This window comes from Rhipicephalus sanguineus, chromosome 6 (assembly GCF_013339695.2).
Source record: "Rhipicephalus sanguineus isolate Rsan-2018 chromosome 6, BIME_Rsan_1.4, whole genome shotgun sequence".
In the NCBI taxonomy this organism is placed as follows: Eukaryota; Metazoa; Arthropoda; class Arachnida; order Ixodida; family Ixodidae; genus Rhipicephalus; species Rhipicephalus sanguineus.
In genome coordinates, this window is record NC_051181.1 from 37408291 (window position 1) to 37424461 (window position 16171).

The 16171-nt window shown below is 44.8% G+C and overlaps 1 protein-coding gene and 1 non-coding gene across 2 annotated transcripts in view; one reads left to right on the top strand and one right to left on the bottom strand.

The window, feature by feature from the left end:
• LOC119397205 (serine-protein kinase ATM-like) overlaps positions 1-16171 on the bottom strand; it is a 273224-nt gene that overhangs the window by 119368 nt on the left and 137685 nt on the right. The window contains exons 31-33 of the mRNA XM_049416492.1: positions 11541-11675; positions 9876-10002; positions 5563-5654 (exon numbers count right to left, since the gene is read on the bottom strand). Coding sequence (XP_049272449.1) covers positions 5563-5654; positions 9876-10002; positions 11541-11675 — 354 coding nt within the window. The remainder of the gene's footprint in view (positions 1-5562; positions 5655-9875; positions 10003-11540; positions 11676-16171) is intronic.
• On the top strand, positions 69-140 carry Trnaa-cgc (transfer RNA alanine (anticodon CGC)). The gene has a single exon. It is a non-coding gene; the product is annotated as a tRNA-Ala (tRNA).

The window sequence follows — 16171 nt, forward strand, 5'->3', positions numbered from 1 at the left end:
TGGCGCTGACTGACACTCCTAAGTTTCAATCCACATATATACCCTATAAAGTGGACAGGGAGATGACCGCCGCCGTAGCTCAGTGGTAGAGCATCGGACGCGCTATTCGAAGGTCGCAGGTTCGGTCCTTGCCGGTGGCAAGTTACCTTTTCGTCCACTTTACTTTCTTCACATTTATATTCTGATTACACTCAAACCTCGTTATAACGAATACGGATATAACGAATTATCGGTTATAACGAAATAAATGAAGAATAGTCTTGTCATAGCTACAGTGTTACAAATAAATGTTTATAACAAATTTTCGGATATAACGAAGTTACTGTCGTGGCAGATGCGACTTTGTTATAATGAGGTTTGAGTGTACTACAAATAACACCCCCTATACTTTCCTTGGCATTACTGTCTGTTAGTTCTCATTAATATTGTGTCTAACAAAGAAAAACGAGCCCTTAAAAGTAATCTTCTTTCCTTAATTCTACATTGAGCAACTTAACCTCCTTGACACTGCAAACTAATTTATCAAGATTACATCTTAACACTTTCCTGTCCGCGGGAAAGTAGGCCATTTTTGGGTACTCTAGTTAACAATTTTTCTACTGCCACACAAAATTATTGTTACTACAATGTATGGTACTAATCTGTAAAACAAGTAATGCACTTTCTAACGGCATTAGATTGAAAGTTAACATTACAACAAAATTCGCGAAAAAAAACTTTAGTATGGAATTTTTTAACAAAAAAGAGAACAGGCTGTAAATAAATCAGTGCTACTTTGCATTAAGTGAACATAAAAAAATTTCAGAATACAAGTTTTCACCAAAAATGTTATATCCAATAACCCTGAAAATATAAGCATTCTATTTGCAGCCGTTATTGAGATACAAAAGAAAACGTTAGCCCAAGTGGCTATAGTGCCAGCGCGCAATCCAGATACGTGATGCGGTGAAGCACTAATTTGTGCAGCATGTCTGCAGGAAACATTCATTTTCTCTTTTATTTTTGGCTCTAGAGTATACACACATGCATATTCATTAGTTTTGTCTCACATCTCGGCAATTATTTCTTATGCAAAGAACGGCACGAACAAATCGACGGGTCAGATGAAATGCCGCGCGGCACTATGGAGTGCAATGGCGACGACCACTGCGGGTCACCTTTTCGCGCTAAGCTCCACTCGTTAAGCAGCTGCCTGAAAGCGGTCCCGCCCAAATGGTGTTGACAACCTGCAGATGACAGCTGTGACCTTTAGAACACACCGGATATATTTAGAACGGAGCGCGGCCGCGACCATTAGGTTAGGAGATCAAAACGACAGTTACCGGCGGATACCTGTTGACGTTCTGTGGCTGCTCAACACACTTTCGCTGTCTGTGCTGCTGTCCAATGAGTCAAAATCATCTTCCAAGTCTTCGCTGCTGCCACCATAAAAAAATTATGAATTAGACTCATGAGAATCCGCTGAAATTTGCCGTTTCCAAGAGGCAGGTGCGTGCGATGCCACCCTTGAAGCTACGAGCATTCGGCCCTCTCTACTTAAAAGGCAATTCAATCGATAATGTTAGCTGTCCGTAAGCTCTCCTAACGCAGCAACATTTTAAGTTGAAAACCATCGATAGCGAGCTATCGATGGGTACAGGTGCGGACAGGAAAGTGTTAACAGGAGGTAGCGCAATGCCAAACTACCAATGGCTTGAGTTTTACTGTTCAAAAATTCTTTATGATGGTTGTTAAAGCTTTTTTTGAGAACATGCTGTCTGGCATAGTTATAATATAACCTGCTTTATCTGATAGTACGGCTCAAAGCTTCCTCTCCAGAGGATAGTTTACCAAAAGCCGGATAGGACCAGAAGCCTCAATTTGCATACCAGATGCTGTGAAACTAGCAATGCAGTCCGCGATACAGCGCATGCACTCTTCTTCGGGAACTAATCTTGTGATGTAGTTGTCGTGTATTCCGGACCTTGTAATTGTTCTGAAATGCTCCTTGGCATTACCATCATGTGCTATTGGAAGATTTTGCAAGAAAGCAAAATTTTTTTTAATGCTTTGTAGTGGGTATTTAGGCAACATTTACTGTGGCATTACAATTACATCATTGCTTGTAGTTGTAGCGCACATCAGGAGATGCAAACTTATACCTAGGGCCCCTAACTTTATGCGGTGGAAAATTTGGAATTCTGCAATTCCAAATAGTGAAATCTGCAAAATTCCGCGGCAACCTTAAACATGCAAATTTTTGCGGCAATACTGAACAGACGCAAGGCACACGTAACAGTTTATTTATTGCACACGTTCAGGCTCAAAACATGCCTGCAATAATTAAAATTGCAGGAAACTGTTGTGGGAGAGCATCAGGTGATACTTGGTGCTCTCTTCACTGAGAGAGTCACCATAACGGCTAAACGATCTCTCTGCATCAACAGAGTTGATTGGTATTGCCAGGTACTTCCGGGCAATTGACGAAAGGTTTGGAGTGAGTTGCTGCATCCCTGCCCAGAAAGCCAGGACATCGAAGTCAGCTCCTAGGTTTTCTTGTGTGGAAAGAAATGGAGCCAAGTCTCTGTCAGTGGTCTTTAGTTCATGGGCACTCTTCAGGTACACCTCCCATTCGGCAGCTAGAACTAGCGATTCGCCTGCAAGCTGAGGCACACCTGTCAACTCGGACCTTTTCTTGGAAAGGCACCCAAATTGCAGAGGGTCCAAGCACCTAACATCTTTGAAGAACTTCCAGGTGTTGGAGTTCTCCAAGTATACTAGTGCTTTGTTAACCGCTTTGGTCATTGCAGCCGTCATCTTGTTACCAATCTGATGGGCCTCATCATGTGCGACATCTTCTCTCTTCAATTCTGCTGCAAAATCCTCCTTTGAAGCTGCTTCAAGGTAACCCCAAAGTGTAAATAAAGCATTGTACGCTTTGTAGCAGGCTATGCGCTGACCCTCTGCTGCTTTCAGCAAGCTTGAAACTTTTTTTCCAAATACTGCAATGCATCGCATGCTGTACTTAAGCTCAGTTGAGTGTTCACTAAGAAGTTTCAGAAGGGAATCAACGCACGCTGCTTCTCCATACTTCTGGTGGACTTGCTTAAGCAAGGTAGGATAGTGCTCAAAGTAGGCAGAATGTTGTTCAACAGCCTCAATCCATGAATTCCACCTGCTTTGGACAGGTGCTGGGGGTGCCTTGGCACATTGAACTCCACACTCTTCCAGATGTGATTTGTAGAAAGCTCTCTTTCTACTCGAGAGACGGAAGGCCTTCTTCATACAGGCGACAAACTTGTCCACTAAGGGAAAAGATTCCTGCAGTGTACTGCCAACAATGTTCACTGTATGGGCTACACACGTAATGTGAACAGCACCCTTGCAAAGTGGCTTTATGCACTCCTTAAAGGACTTCACCATATAGCTAGCGTTATTGCTAACAAAGCCCGACACATCCTCAAATTCAACTCCGTACCTCGTCAGTGTTCTTGTCACAATGCGGCCTATCCCGGACGAGTTCACTTCATCCACGAATTTCACTTCCACGAGTACAGGTTGCAGCGAAGTACTCGCACTTCTGGCTGACTGAACGAACAGCACGTTCACAACCGATTTTGATCGGTCATCGGTCGTTTCATCTGTAATCACTGAAACTGTGGTGCCTTGAAACATAGCTTTCAAATTTGCCTCGTGCTTCTTGAACAATTCTGGAAGTCGTCGGCGGAGCGCATCAGATCCATGCACCGACTCGCCGTTCCGAACGTGTGTCTGTAGAAACGTTCTCAGTTTCGGGTTGTCCACCTTCTCAAGGGGAATATTTGCAGATATCAGTGCATCCAAGAATTTGAGAACAACGTCGTTCCTCGCTTCACCAGCCGTGATTGCGGATTCCAGCGTTTGCAGTCGACTTTGCTTTTTCGGCATTCCTGAACCCCCAGCTCCGTCTTCTGATTGTTCTTCACCACTTTTTCGCTTAGAGGAGTCCCTTGTTCCGGCATTCTTACGATGACGGTTGCTCCCGATGTGCTCGTCAATAGTTGACTTGCGGCGATGGTCAACTGCTCTCGCGCAAGTCCGGCAAAAAAGCACACCTCCATCTTCGTAAAAGTCAGCGTGCTTGTACTCTCGAGCGCGTTCCTTGGCTGTCGTTTTGCTTAAATGAGATCCTGAAGGTGCCATCTTGATTCGCGCATCGATCTCGAACCAAAGCAAACGGGAACACGTGCACAGGGAGACGCAAACAGCAAGTGCGTTGGATGGATAGGTGGCTACGGCCCTACGGCTACGTACGCCTACCGTTAAGTGGTGGCGGCCACTGGCGGCTTCAATTTCTCTCGCTAGTTAAAGACGATAGAGCAAATGAACCATTTTTCCATGAATTAATAACATACACTAGCGCATTGATTTGCTCACATCTAACGCGAACTTTTTTACTTTTTCGTAAAGAGAGTACAAAAATATTAACTCCGCGTTGCTATCGAGTACGTAACGGAACTGCCTTCGCGACAAAACATGTTGTTAGTGTGGTTGCGAGTACGTCACACAGCCCGATAAACTGAATTATTAGGAGAAAGTCGATCGGAGCGCTGTTTCTCGGCAGAAAAAGTAACCACATATCAGCGATAATCTGCAGTAATTCTTGAGAAGCGCGGCGTCATTTTCAGTCGAGCAGCGGCGCTATGCTCAACTCGGTCAAGTGAGGGACGAAATTCGAGTCGAGGCTTGTTTGAGAATACGGAGGGTAATCAGGGTGACTGTCTATGAGGGTGCCATGACCCTTTCGTTTTCCTAATCATCAAAATAGGGACATGACTGTTTTATGTTTTCAAAAATGAGGCAACATTGAATTCCGGTGCATATTAAACTCCAGATAACTAGGTGCACTTAAGATTCGAGTAAATACAGAACTTTCCCGTCACCCTCTACTTTATCTGTCGTTTTAACGGCGTGTAGAGACACCTTTCAGAAGCTGGAGAAACAGTGTTCCTCGGTAGTTCACAGAAGCGTGGCCTGTAACGTTTTTTTGTTGTTTTTGCATTTCCACGAAAAAAAAAAAAAAACGTAAATTCAGTTATTTTTCGCGGAATCTACATTTTTTTCACTTTTCCGCGAAAACACGTCAATTCCGTGATTTTTCGCGGAATCGCGGAAAGCTAGGGGCCTTACTTATACCTTATAATTACTGCATACTTCTGTTTAATGCGGAGTTATGCCACATTCCCAGCGAATACGTATTAACGAGGTTTTACTGTATTTTGCGTAGAATGTACCGTGTAACAAAAGGACAGAGTTCTTTCATTTACAGTCAACAGTCAGTGCCTGAATGACAGAGGAAAGTCCACTATGCACGGCAGCTCTAGAGAGGGATGCCAATGGACCATTTTCCAAACATGCAGCAACGCATTTTCCTTTGGTGGCAGAGGTTGGCGAGAGAGCCTGCTGGCCAGCAAATGTCAATAGGAATGTGGGGCTTTCATCCGGGGCACTTCAGCTGTCCGTTACTAGGGGGTCCCGTGACTTTGGAAAATGGTCCATTGCAAGCCGGCATGCTCCAGCATATGTGTCCTCGTGCGCACCCACCTGCTTGTGAGGGGACCTGGCTTGCTCAAAGAGAACCACAAGCAGCTGGTGCAGTGGACTAGAACTGGCCATCTCCGAAAAGAACAGCTTCCCTGAAAAGATGCAAGGAAGAAGTGTCAGCCAGCATGCAACTTTGAAAACAGCCTTCGTACAAAAGTCCCATTTCAACACAAGCAATGCAAACATACAGGAACATAAGAAATGCATCAAGGCAATGAAGCCCTAGTGCTTGCTCTAAAGAGTGCAACACTGCAAATGTGTGTCTGAACAAAACCTATCTGCTAAGTTTGGAGCACACTTGCACCACAATGAAGCATGGAAATAAATGTCAAGCTGGGCAACATTTCAACATCATGAAGCAATGCAAGGAGAAACAAAGTTGGAGCAAGAACTACAACTAACAGTAACAGAAAATGTATAGGTTTTAAGACAAGTGGAAGCAATATGTGTCATGTCTATGTAGAAATTCACTTAAGAACATGGGAAGCTGAATCAAAGCACTTGTTTTTTAAATGCCTAAGCATTTTCAAGCAGGCTATGCGACAATACTGTCCGTCTATCTATCCATCTGTCCATCAATTTACCCATCTGTAACATAAGACAATCAATGACATAAAGAAATAAGAGTATAAAACAAAATAAGTTTTCTTGGCAGGGCTGGCCAGGTTTGAGCCCAAGCCCCCCATTCTCCAAAGACAAGTGTCTTAGCCATTGGGCTACACGCCCACACTTGCAGGATGTGAACTTATCTAAACCATATGAATGCATTGCACGCGTTACACAAGACAAATGTAAAATGATAACACTTTCTTTAAAGGCTTCGCAAAATTTAGTGGTAATGGAATAAAAGCCCTCTCTAGGGCAATATGTAAAGCTGACATGGGAGATTGTACACGTCGGGAAAATTCCTACTTTGTGAAAATTTGGTGCCAAACACACATTTTGATGATTGCAGGACATGCCTGCCATGGGGCATTTCAGTCCGTGAAAGGAACAGCGTGTAGCAGTGCACACGAAGATCTTGATCCTTTGTTTTCTCCATTTCCTCACGCACTTTTCCGACACATTGAGCTTGCGCACTGCTGCAACGTTGCTTTCCGACTCTGCGTAGAGGATCGCTTGGCTCTTGAAAGCAGCACTGTACTGTTGCCGGCATAGTGGTGGCATCTTAGAGTCCGTTGGGCAGCGTCGCAAATCGCACACACCACTGTTCACAAACGAAGCGAAATGCAGAAATGGCGAAAAGGCGTGAGTGCAAAAAGACGCGAAGACGCTTGTGGGCACATGTGACTGGCGATGTGGTTTAGTTCCCCATGAAGTGTCGCCAGCCCACACGGCGCTGCCAGCTTTGCTGTCGAACACCCATGGTTTGTCAACAAATCATTTCTATTGTACGAAAACAAAACTGCGGGGCGTATCGCAACATAAATTCCTCATTTTTCCATAGCGCATCATTCGCCCTCTATCAAAGGTTTGAAATGCTGCTTTCGAGACCTTGTTTCCCAAGCAGTTCGCACTGATGCCGCGCGGCGATGATTTTTAAACACGCTCCATGTTTCGCATGTTTTCGTAATCATCGCGGCAGATCGCAAAAATATCCAGCTCTGGAAGCGTGGCTTCTGCGTTGGGAGATAGCAGTTCCCGCGACTCTACTGCCTCTGTGACTGATGTTATAGATGCGTTGAATAGCAGTGAATCCAAGGACGACGACCTTTCGTCGGACCCCACAGATAAGTTGACTTTATGATTCTGCGTATAGGTCGACTCCCAAACTTTGGAAGGTCATTTTATGAAAAAAAACAAAAAAACGTCGACTTATAATCAGTAATATACGGCATTATTGAGATGCTGCAGTGCAGCTCCTGGCAGCCCTTTCAGCCATCTAAGGTCACTGTGTGTGCTACGATACAACCAAGTGGATTCATGAAAGAAGGGAATTTTGAGGGCTTGTTTCTTTGATACAATCTTAAGGGGGAAGAGGGTTTTTAAAAATCATCAAGATTCCCTTTACCAAATTTAATGAAACTGCACAGTCTTGTTTAGTTTTCTTTGCTGATTCCAAATATGCAATTAGTCTTCAAATATGTCAATTTGTTCCAAAGTTAATTCATATTAATTACCATTGTTTCCGGGAACAATGGAGCAAGAACTACTCATCGAAATCTTGCTTTAGGCACATAGCCAGATACTAGGAAACATAAGCTTCACAGGGGTAGGAATACTTTTTTTATGTGTAAACTATTAAGAATTAAGGGCGCTACCTCTTTCTCAAGTATGATGAACCGACAAGCCCGTATCGCCACCCTAGTTGAACAGAAAGCTCATGCCTGGTCGTACCATACTGAGCCACACTTATCATTATTCCATGTGGATGCGCTCTGACAAGCATGTCAACTGGTGCAGACACTTTTCGTTCAGTGGTGTATCATGGGGAGCCATCCACATGCAGCTATATACAGCTCAGGACATTTATAACGTAACCGCTTACAGTCGTGGGCCGGCTATGATGTGGTTTTTTATGACTCCCGTTTGCCTTCCCATAGCGCTCCATGTATACGCAGACCGCTTATTGTGCAGTTCCCCGTGATGAAAAACCGGCTCTAATGCGGTCACCGGAAAATTCTCAGAAAAGCGAGGGAGTGAGCGTGCTTCTCAGCGAAGGTGCATGCTATTGTTGCTCTCTAGTAACGACGGTGTGCGGAGTGAACAAACAAGAAGCAAGGTGGGGTGAATAAGAAAGAAAAAGAGGGGGCAGTAGCAGCACGATGCAGACGCGTGGTGTGAGGAGGGCACATGGTTACCTACATGACGGAGGAAGCCTTTGCCCCCTTTGCTCCGACTGCTTGCTGTGGGCGTGCTCCACTCCAAACGGGCGACCGCGAACTGGTGCCCGCTTCCACATCAAATGTGCATTACCGCTGTTTGGCTCTTCAGTTTTCTGTTGTGAAAATTGTTGCGTCATCGTAGAAAGCAGATATCAGGCACAAGGCCTCGTCAGGAGACATACGAGTCTCCTTTTGCCTTGCCTCGTGGACATATTTCATGTTATGTAACTATGTCCAAAATAAAAATTGAAATTGAAATTGAAAGGCCTCGATTTCCTCGCAGATGACAATGCTTTAAGACACGATCGAGCTTTCGCCTTTGCCACCAGTCGTTCCACAAGCATGGCTGACTTTTGCAGGATAGTTGCCATGCTGTTCTCCCGACCGCTAACCGAAACTTTGTTTCACAAGTCTTGCCCTTGGTTTAGCTCGCGAGTGTGATCTCCTCTACGTGTGATCTCCGTGTTGTCTTGGGCAAGCCTTCCACCACGGAATACCGAGTTGAAACCCACACGCTGGACCTAACGAGCACTAGCTGCCTCGTCGGCAGTGATCGCAGACCATCAAAGTTGCAGTTTGGTGCCAAGTCAACGAAATGTTTTGCAGTTGTTGCATTTGGAAGGGGTGACTTAAATCTTAAACGAAAATGACAGCGTGCACGTGCAACACTAGAGTGATGGTTCGTGGTCGCCACTGTTTTCTACATCGTGCACGCACTCGGAAAATCGAAAGCACGTGGAATTTTAAATGCCGTTCAACATATAGATTCTGCGCAGTGTGGTACCGCAGCGAAGTCCACGTAAACAAGGAGGTCCGTTGGCGGCTTTCCACTACGGCGCTCTTTTCTTTTTTTTCCTGTGTTTGTTATGCCGACAACGCAAGTCGGTGGACGTCTTTCATCATTTACAAATTTAAGTGCATGCAAATTTACACCTAAATCACATGCCTCAATTGCCACAATCGCGCCAAAGCCCATTCATCACGTTTTGCACATGAGCATCCTTTGAAAAATGTTGCTTTAGTTATAGTGCAGTACCACTTATAGTGCGGATATTTGTGACTCTGGAGACTTATGTTATAAGCAGTCTATGCTGTACTTAGCAGCATCCTTTCCATATTTTTTAATCAATTTCTTCATTATGGATATTGTAAACAGAAATATACCGTATTGCACCTCACTTACAGTGTTGGAAAAAGCCTAGTAATTTCTGAAGTAACCAGTCCCCCCGAGTTTGCAACACCAGCAACTGATTCCATTAATTTCCCAGACTTCATTCATTAAACAACTATTTCATGGTATCTCCCAGTCCCTGGACACCCTGCAAATTACTTGACATGTTCAGCATGATGCAGTGATGAAAAAGTGCTGCTTCTGTGAGCAGAATGTTTAAATTGTTGCCCTCTCTGTCAGTATTAAATTCTGCAGGCAGAAAGAAAAAGCCAACAACTTTAGTGAGGCACAATTGTTGTGCCTGTTTCCTCCCTCACCTTGTATTTCTTGTAGCAATTCGGCATGGCGCTGCTTGAGCAAGCTGCTGAGTGCAACTAGCGTTCCAATGTCCTCGTGGCCACTCAGCAGGCCCTGCTTGAGTGATTCAGCAAAAACAGCAAGCACCTGCACACAAAGATTCTTTTGAGGTTAGCGGCCATGGGTGCAGAAATAAATGTAAGTGCCAACGTTGGCATATGCTCTGAATTTAGCACACAGCAACCAACTTCATAGAGTTAAACAAGAGTAAAGGCAAATCTTGATTCTCAAGTCTGCAGCTGAAAACTTTGGGCAAAACAGATCATTTCTGCAAATCACGATTTCTTGTGTTTCGGCAGAGAAAATGTCGTCATAAAGAAAAGCACAACTTTATGTACCTTCCTAAAGCAACTTCTCATTACACGAAATTATGAAGATGAAATAAACAAAAATAAGCGCTACAAATGTTCACACGAAAAATTGAACGTGTCTAGGAATGCAGAGAATACCAGTTAGAGTAACATCTAGAAAGCAACAAACAGCCCGTGACAATCTCTTATGTTGTATTGCCATGGAAGAAATAAACTACTTGTGCTACACATAAAGAGTACTCCTGCTGTAATGCTGAACACCTGCAGACTGGCAATTTTCACACCTGCTGGAAAGTCAGTGGACCCTGAAGAGCACTTATTACATGCTCTCATTAAGCTATTGCATGAAAACTCTACTACAGTGCATGCAGACTGTCTGGCACTAGCAAACAGTGAGCGTCAACTATTATTTACAATGCTGTTTAACAATTGATACTGTTTGCAACGGCACCTCTGAGGACTGTCATAGATGGTAGCCATTGCAATACCCAGGTTTAAGTCCTAAATACTCTTTAAGCCTATACCTGAAACCCATAAACCTAACCCATAAACATAAGCCTGCTGTGCTGCATCACTAGATTTGTCCCTGAAGAAGGGCACTCGACTCATATTCCAATGCATCATAATGCAGTACAGTACCAAATCTATAAAAACTGAGATTTAAAACGCTCCGAGACTGTCATCTTTGGTTGCTTTGGATCCCGGAAGATGAGCACAGGTAATCGAGCGGCTTGAACAAGTGGGAGCCGTTTTACTTTATAGAAAAGTAAAAGGACAGGCATGCACTCTAGAATGGGCATTCGAAACTGGACTAGGTTATGCTGAGACTGTGAATGAAGTAGCAATGTGGAACACTTCATTTCATCTTGTCAGCAGTGTTGAAGGAAAGACTCTGTTCAACAACTTACAAAAAAAAAATTTTTTTTCCAAGCAGAGCTGTGAAAGAGGTAATGTTTGCCGTAGGATAGAGAACAATACACACGGACGTTTCACGCCTTCTACATGAATATTCATGCACCCCTAGAGTTATACATATTCGATGGAATATTCAGGAAGAGTGAAAGAGATGAACACATGGGGCAATCACCATCCCAGATTGCAAGGCCAACCCTGCCAGTACAATACACATCAACCAATCAACCGCCAAACCAACCAATTAACCTTAATATACTTCATTTATAGGCTATGGCAAGAAAATGCTGAACATCATGTATTTCTTATTACTGTAATACATTATGAGGTTTCATAACAGTTGTAGTTAAAATGAGGAGATGTAAGCAATACTGCTCAGTTAGGACAAGAGACCTTGCTGACCTGAGTGAGGCTGCCCTTCTTGAGGCGTGAGTGTACGGCATTGAGAGCCACCTGCCTGTGTGGCAATGGGGATAGGCGCAGCACTGCCACTTCCAGCTGGTCATCCGACAGCAGAATCTCAACCAGACGCTGCACCTGCAAATTCATGTGTGCATTCCTTGCAAATGAATTACCGATGCTACCAATGTCAGCCATTTGCACATACTTACAATGATTGCCACATCACAGTTAAACAAATCCAACTGGTAAGACGTAAGTTTAACCAATGCCTAGAAGAGATCAAAATTTTGGACGTCACACTAGATATTGCTCAATTCTACTGATATATTGTGTATGCACAATGTCATAAAATAGCAAATGAAGACACTGAAAACAAGGGTACTGTAATTCAGTTTGTCACCTTGTTCTTTTGCAATTTCTAACAGAAGCTGTTTTGCTTGTGTGCTGGCATGTGATGGATTTTGACAGCGTACATTCACTAAACTTAATGGGACACAAAAGAGAAAAACGTTTTTTCTATTACCGTATATTGCCGATTATAGGTCGGCTTTGATTATGAGTCGACACCCCAACTTGCAACCCCTTCTAGGGAAAAAAAAGTTGACTCCGAACACAGCCTCATGCTGGGGCCATAGCTCAACAATAAGTTTTTAAGAGGGAGTGATGCAAAGAAACATTTATTTGCCCGTGAAACATTGCTTACGACTCGTCGCTTGAGAGAAGGACGCAGTCACGGTCATTGCCATCGTGTGAGCCACTGCTGCTGCTCGCCGTCGGAACGGGTGCCGGTGGTCGTGAACCCAATCTCGAACCGCCTCCTCAACGGCAGGGTATCGTCTAGACTTCAGTCCGCGAAAGGAACGGCGTGTAGCAGCGCTGTACTGTTGCCGGCGTAGCGGTGGCATCTTGGCGTCAGTTTGGCAGTGTCGCAAATCGCGCACACCACTGCTCGCAAGCGAAGCGAAATGCAGAAATAGCGAACAGGCGTGAGTGCAAAAAGACGCGAAGACGCTTGTGGGCGCATGTGAGTGGTCATGTGGCTTAGTTCCCAGCGAAGTGTTGCCAGCCCACACGGCGCTGCCAGCTTTTCTGTGGATCGCCGATGGTTTGTCAACGAATCGTTTCTATTGTATGAAAACAAAACTGCAGGGCGCATCGCAAAGTAAATTCCTCTTTATTCATAGAGCATCGTTCACCCTCTATCAAAGGTTTGAAACGCTGCTTTCGAGACCGTGTTCCCCAAGCAGTTCGCATTAATGCCGCGCAGCGGTGATTTTTATACGCGCTCCGTAGTTCTGCCTCGCGTGATTTTGCTATAGTTTCGCGATCGTCGTGGCAGATCGCAAAAACGTCCGGCTCCGGAAGCGGCGCGCGCGCGTTGGGAGATAGCTGTTGCCGCGACTCTGCTGCCTCTGCGGCTGATGTTATCGATGTGTCGAATAGCAGGAAATCCGAGGACAACGACCTTCGTCGAACCCCACAGATAGGTCAACTTTACGATTCTGCGTTTAGGTCGACTCCGATTATAGGTCGACCCCCGAACTTTGGAAGGTCATTTCATGAAAAAAACGTCGACTTATAATCGGCAATATATGGTATTACAGTCGAACCCGGGTATATCGAACTCGCCAAAAAACGTTTATTAGTTCGATATATGGCATAATTCGATATAGGCCCGCTATAGGATTTGACACAAAGGCACATAACAATAAGAAAAGTACTTTATTAATATGGTGGCTTACTTGCGTGCCCTACTTTGGAACAAAATAGTCCTGGATTTTCTTCTGTGTCAACGACTTCGCTGCCTGCGACAGCACGCACGCCTCCACGTTGTCCAACGAGTCGGAGCAGCTGAGGCTGCAACCTTCCACATTCACGCAATAGTGCCGGACCAACGCAAGTGCACTAATCACTTCGGAGGATGTAGGCAACGGGCCATCGTCAATTTCCTTATTGCTGTCGCTTTGGCTCGTGGTCGGCACGACGTCTGCAACGTAGTCCTCATCTTGTAGCTGACCCATGATGGCGACATCATCGTCCGCACTGACGAACTCGTCGAATGTCGATCCGTCGATAGCTCCCGGGAACTCTGCCAGCTCCCTCCAACCTTCGGCGGAAACACCTGCGGTGTCTTCAGTGCTGTCATCGGAATTTGGGGTGTCATCACCAGGCATGCGGAAGCCGGCATGCCTAAAGCAGTTCTGGATCGTCTCCTTCGTGACATCTGCCCACGATCTACTCAACATAGAAAGAGCTCGACCCGATTTATGATTTCGAGTTTCGCGGCGAACGGCAAATTCTGCCTCTTTGCACAAGCCATGACGACAGCGCGCCAATAAAGTTCACAGAGCACCAACAGGCAACACCACCAGCACGGACCACGCTGAATGAGGACTCGAGGAAAATAGGCAGCAGCAGGCACACAAGCATAAAGAAAGAAAAAATGGCGCTCACTTCTACCAGAGAATATCTTCTACCACCTCCGCGCGTCCGCGCCTCGGAGAAAGCACGACGGCCTCTGATTGGCTGTAAGCACTGCGAGCGGGCCAGGATCATTTCTTGCAGGGAGGTGTTTGCCCGTGCACAACCGGGTCTAAACCACTTTTTCTAGGGTGGCGCCGGCAGTTATCCCCGCCACCGCGAGGGAAAGCCAACTTGCTGGGGCACTTTTTAGGCACATGGAGTTTGATATATCGGTTGTCGTTGCTATTTTCGTTCGATGTAACAGTAACTTTTGCTATATATTCTCAATGTAAATTTACCGTGTTTAGAAATTGTTCGATATACGGGATAATTTGATATAAACGGGTTCGATATAGTCGGGCTCGACTGTAGTAAATTAGTTTTTGACAATTCCAAAATCACCATGCTTGCCACGAGAAGACACTTGGTAAGCGAGAAAACGTGCAAAAAGGAAATGCAGGTGGCGACACCACCTTGAAGTTCCTGCACCAAACGCCGTGACGTCATAGATTTTGATGGCGTTTACTAAGGCCCACATAGTTCCTAATCGGTAAAAATAAAGTACATTGATCTCTGAGGAGGCCATAGACTTAACATAATAAGTTTCAAGAAATTTTGTTGAGCCAATGTTGCCGAAACACACTTTAAAATCCGTGACGTCATGCATGGAGATTTCGGCACAAAATTTAAAAATGGAACTTTGACCTCGAGTTTCTCCTCTATTAATAAACCTATGATGGTGAAATTAACAACACTAGTGTTCTCAGAGTACACATTACCAATCTAAACCGATTCATTGTTTCACTTTAGTGTCTCTTCAACAGAGGGCAGTGTCACATCAGTCATGGCAATTCCCAAACTTTTCACGGCAAACAGTGGCAGTGGAATGTGCACAATAGTTTCACTTGCAGTAATTACTACTGTGCACTGGTCCTGCATCTTTTACAGTGTAGGCTGTTGTGGGCCGATTCTGGTGGCAATGTCATTTGCTGCTGCCTTCGATGTCCATCACTGCTGTCGGGCACAATGAAAACAAAAATAATCTTTGTCCCTATCGAAACCGAACCCGGGCACTCTCCGTGAAAGTCAACAATCCCTTCACGGAGAGCGCCCCGATAGTGCTCCAGCTCTAAGCCACACCAGTGTTTCAAACTGCTTTGAAAATGGACCTTATACAGGCATCGATCAAGGAATCGTGTGTGCAGCTATGCAAACATTGCGTGACAGATGTGTAGTGTTGCACTACACGTCACATTATGTGAAATGCCTTGCGAGGACAATTAAAGCTATACAAAGTACTTGGTCATGGTCCGTCATGATCATCAGCCACAGCATCAACAGTGTGTGCAGCAACGTAGGGCGCACATATCACCTTAGAGTCTCACAGTAAACAGTTGCACCATATGAATTGTAAAATGGTGGTAGTTTCAAAGCTACCCAACCATTTAAAAGCATGGCTGATCCCTCCGTCATAGGAATCGGTATAACACGAAAGTGAAACGTGTCTTCATAGAAGTCGTGCTTATTGTGTAATGATATATCCCTTTCAGTCCCGAATTTTTCGTAGGGTAGAACAAAAATTTTCAGTGCTCCTTTTTAGCTAAGAGGCTATTGAAAAGCATGTAAAAAAATAAGGGAGACCGTAGGTACAATGGTTTTCACGGGAGAATCATGTCCAGTATGCTGGACACTAGGATTCATTTGTTCCACTTATGGGTACACACATTCTGCTTTCTTCCTTGAAAAAATGTTGCCGTTGTTCCTGTCACAAAGTTAATTGTCTTTTAAAACATAAAAATGGATTGTTTTGACTTGAGAAAAAGAAAAAAAAATTCTATCGTTAACTGTCGTGCATAGCGTTCAGCACCACGAAGGGGTAAACAGCTAGGAGGCAACGCGCTGAGTGTCCACAAGCCAACGTCCTCCGACGCCGCTGCCTCCTCGTGCTCCAGGCTCTTGGTAGAATTCCCAGCGTGCTCCTGGTTCAATTTTTATGACTGGGTTTCAAGATTTTCACGTGACGTCCTTCCTAGTTTTTCTCTCCTCCATGTTTAGCACAATGCGCGCCAATTGCATCCCGGTGTCCAGTGCACTGGACATGAATACAATCTCGCATTGCGAGCAAACTTCTGATTACAAAAGCTACCTTTTTGCAACATTGTTTCAAG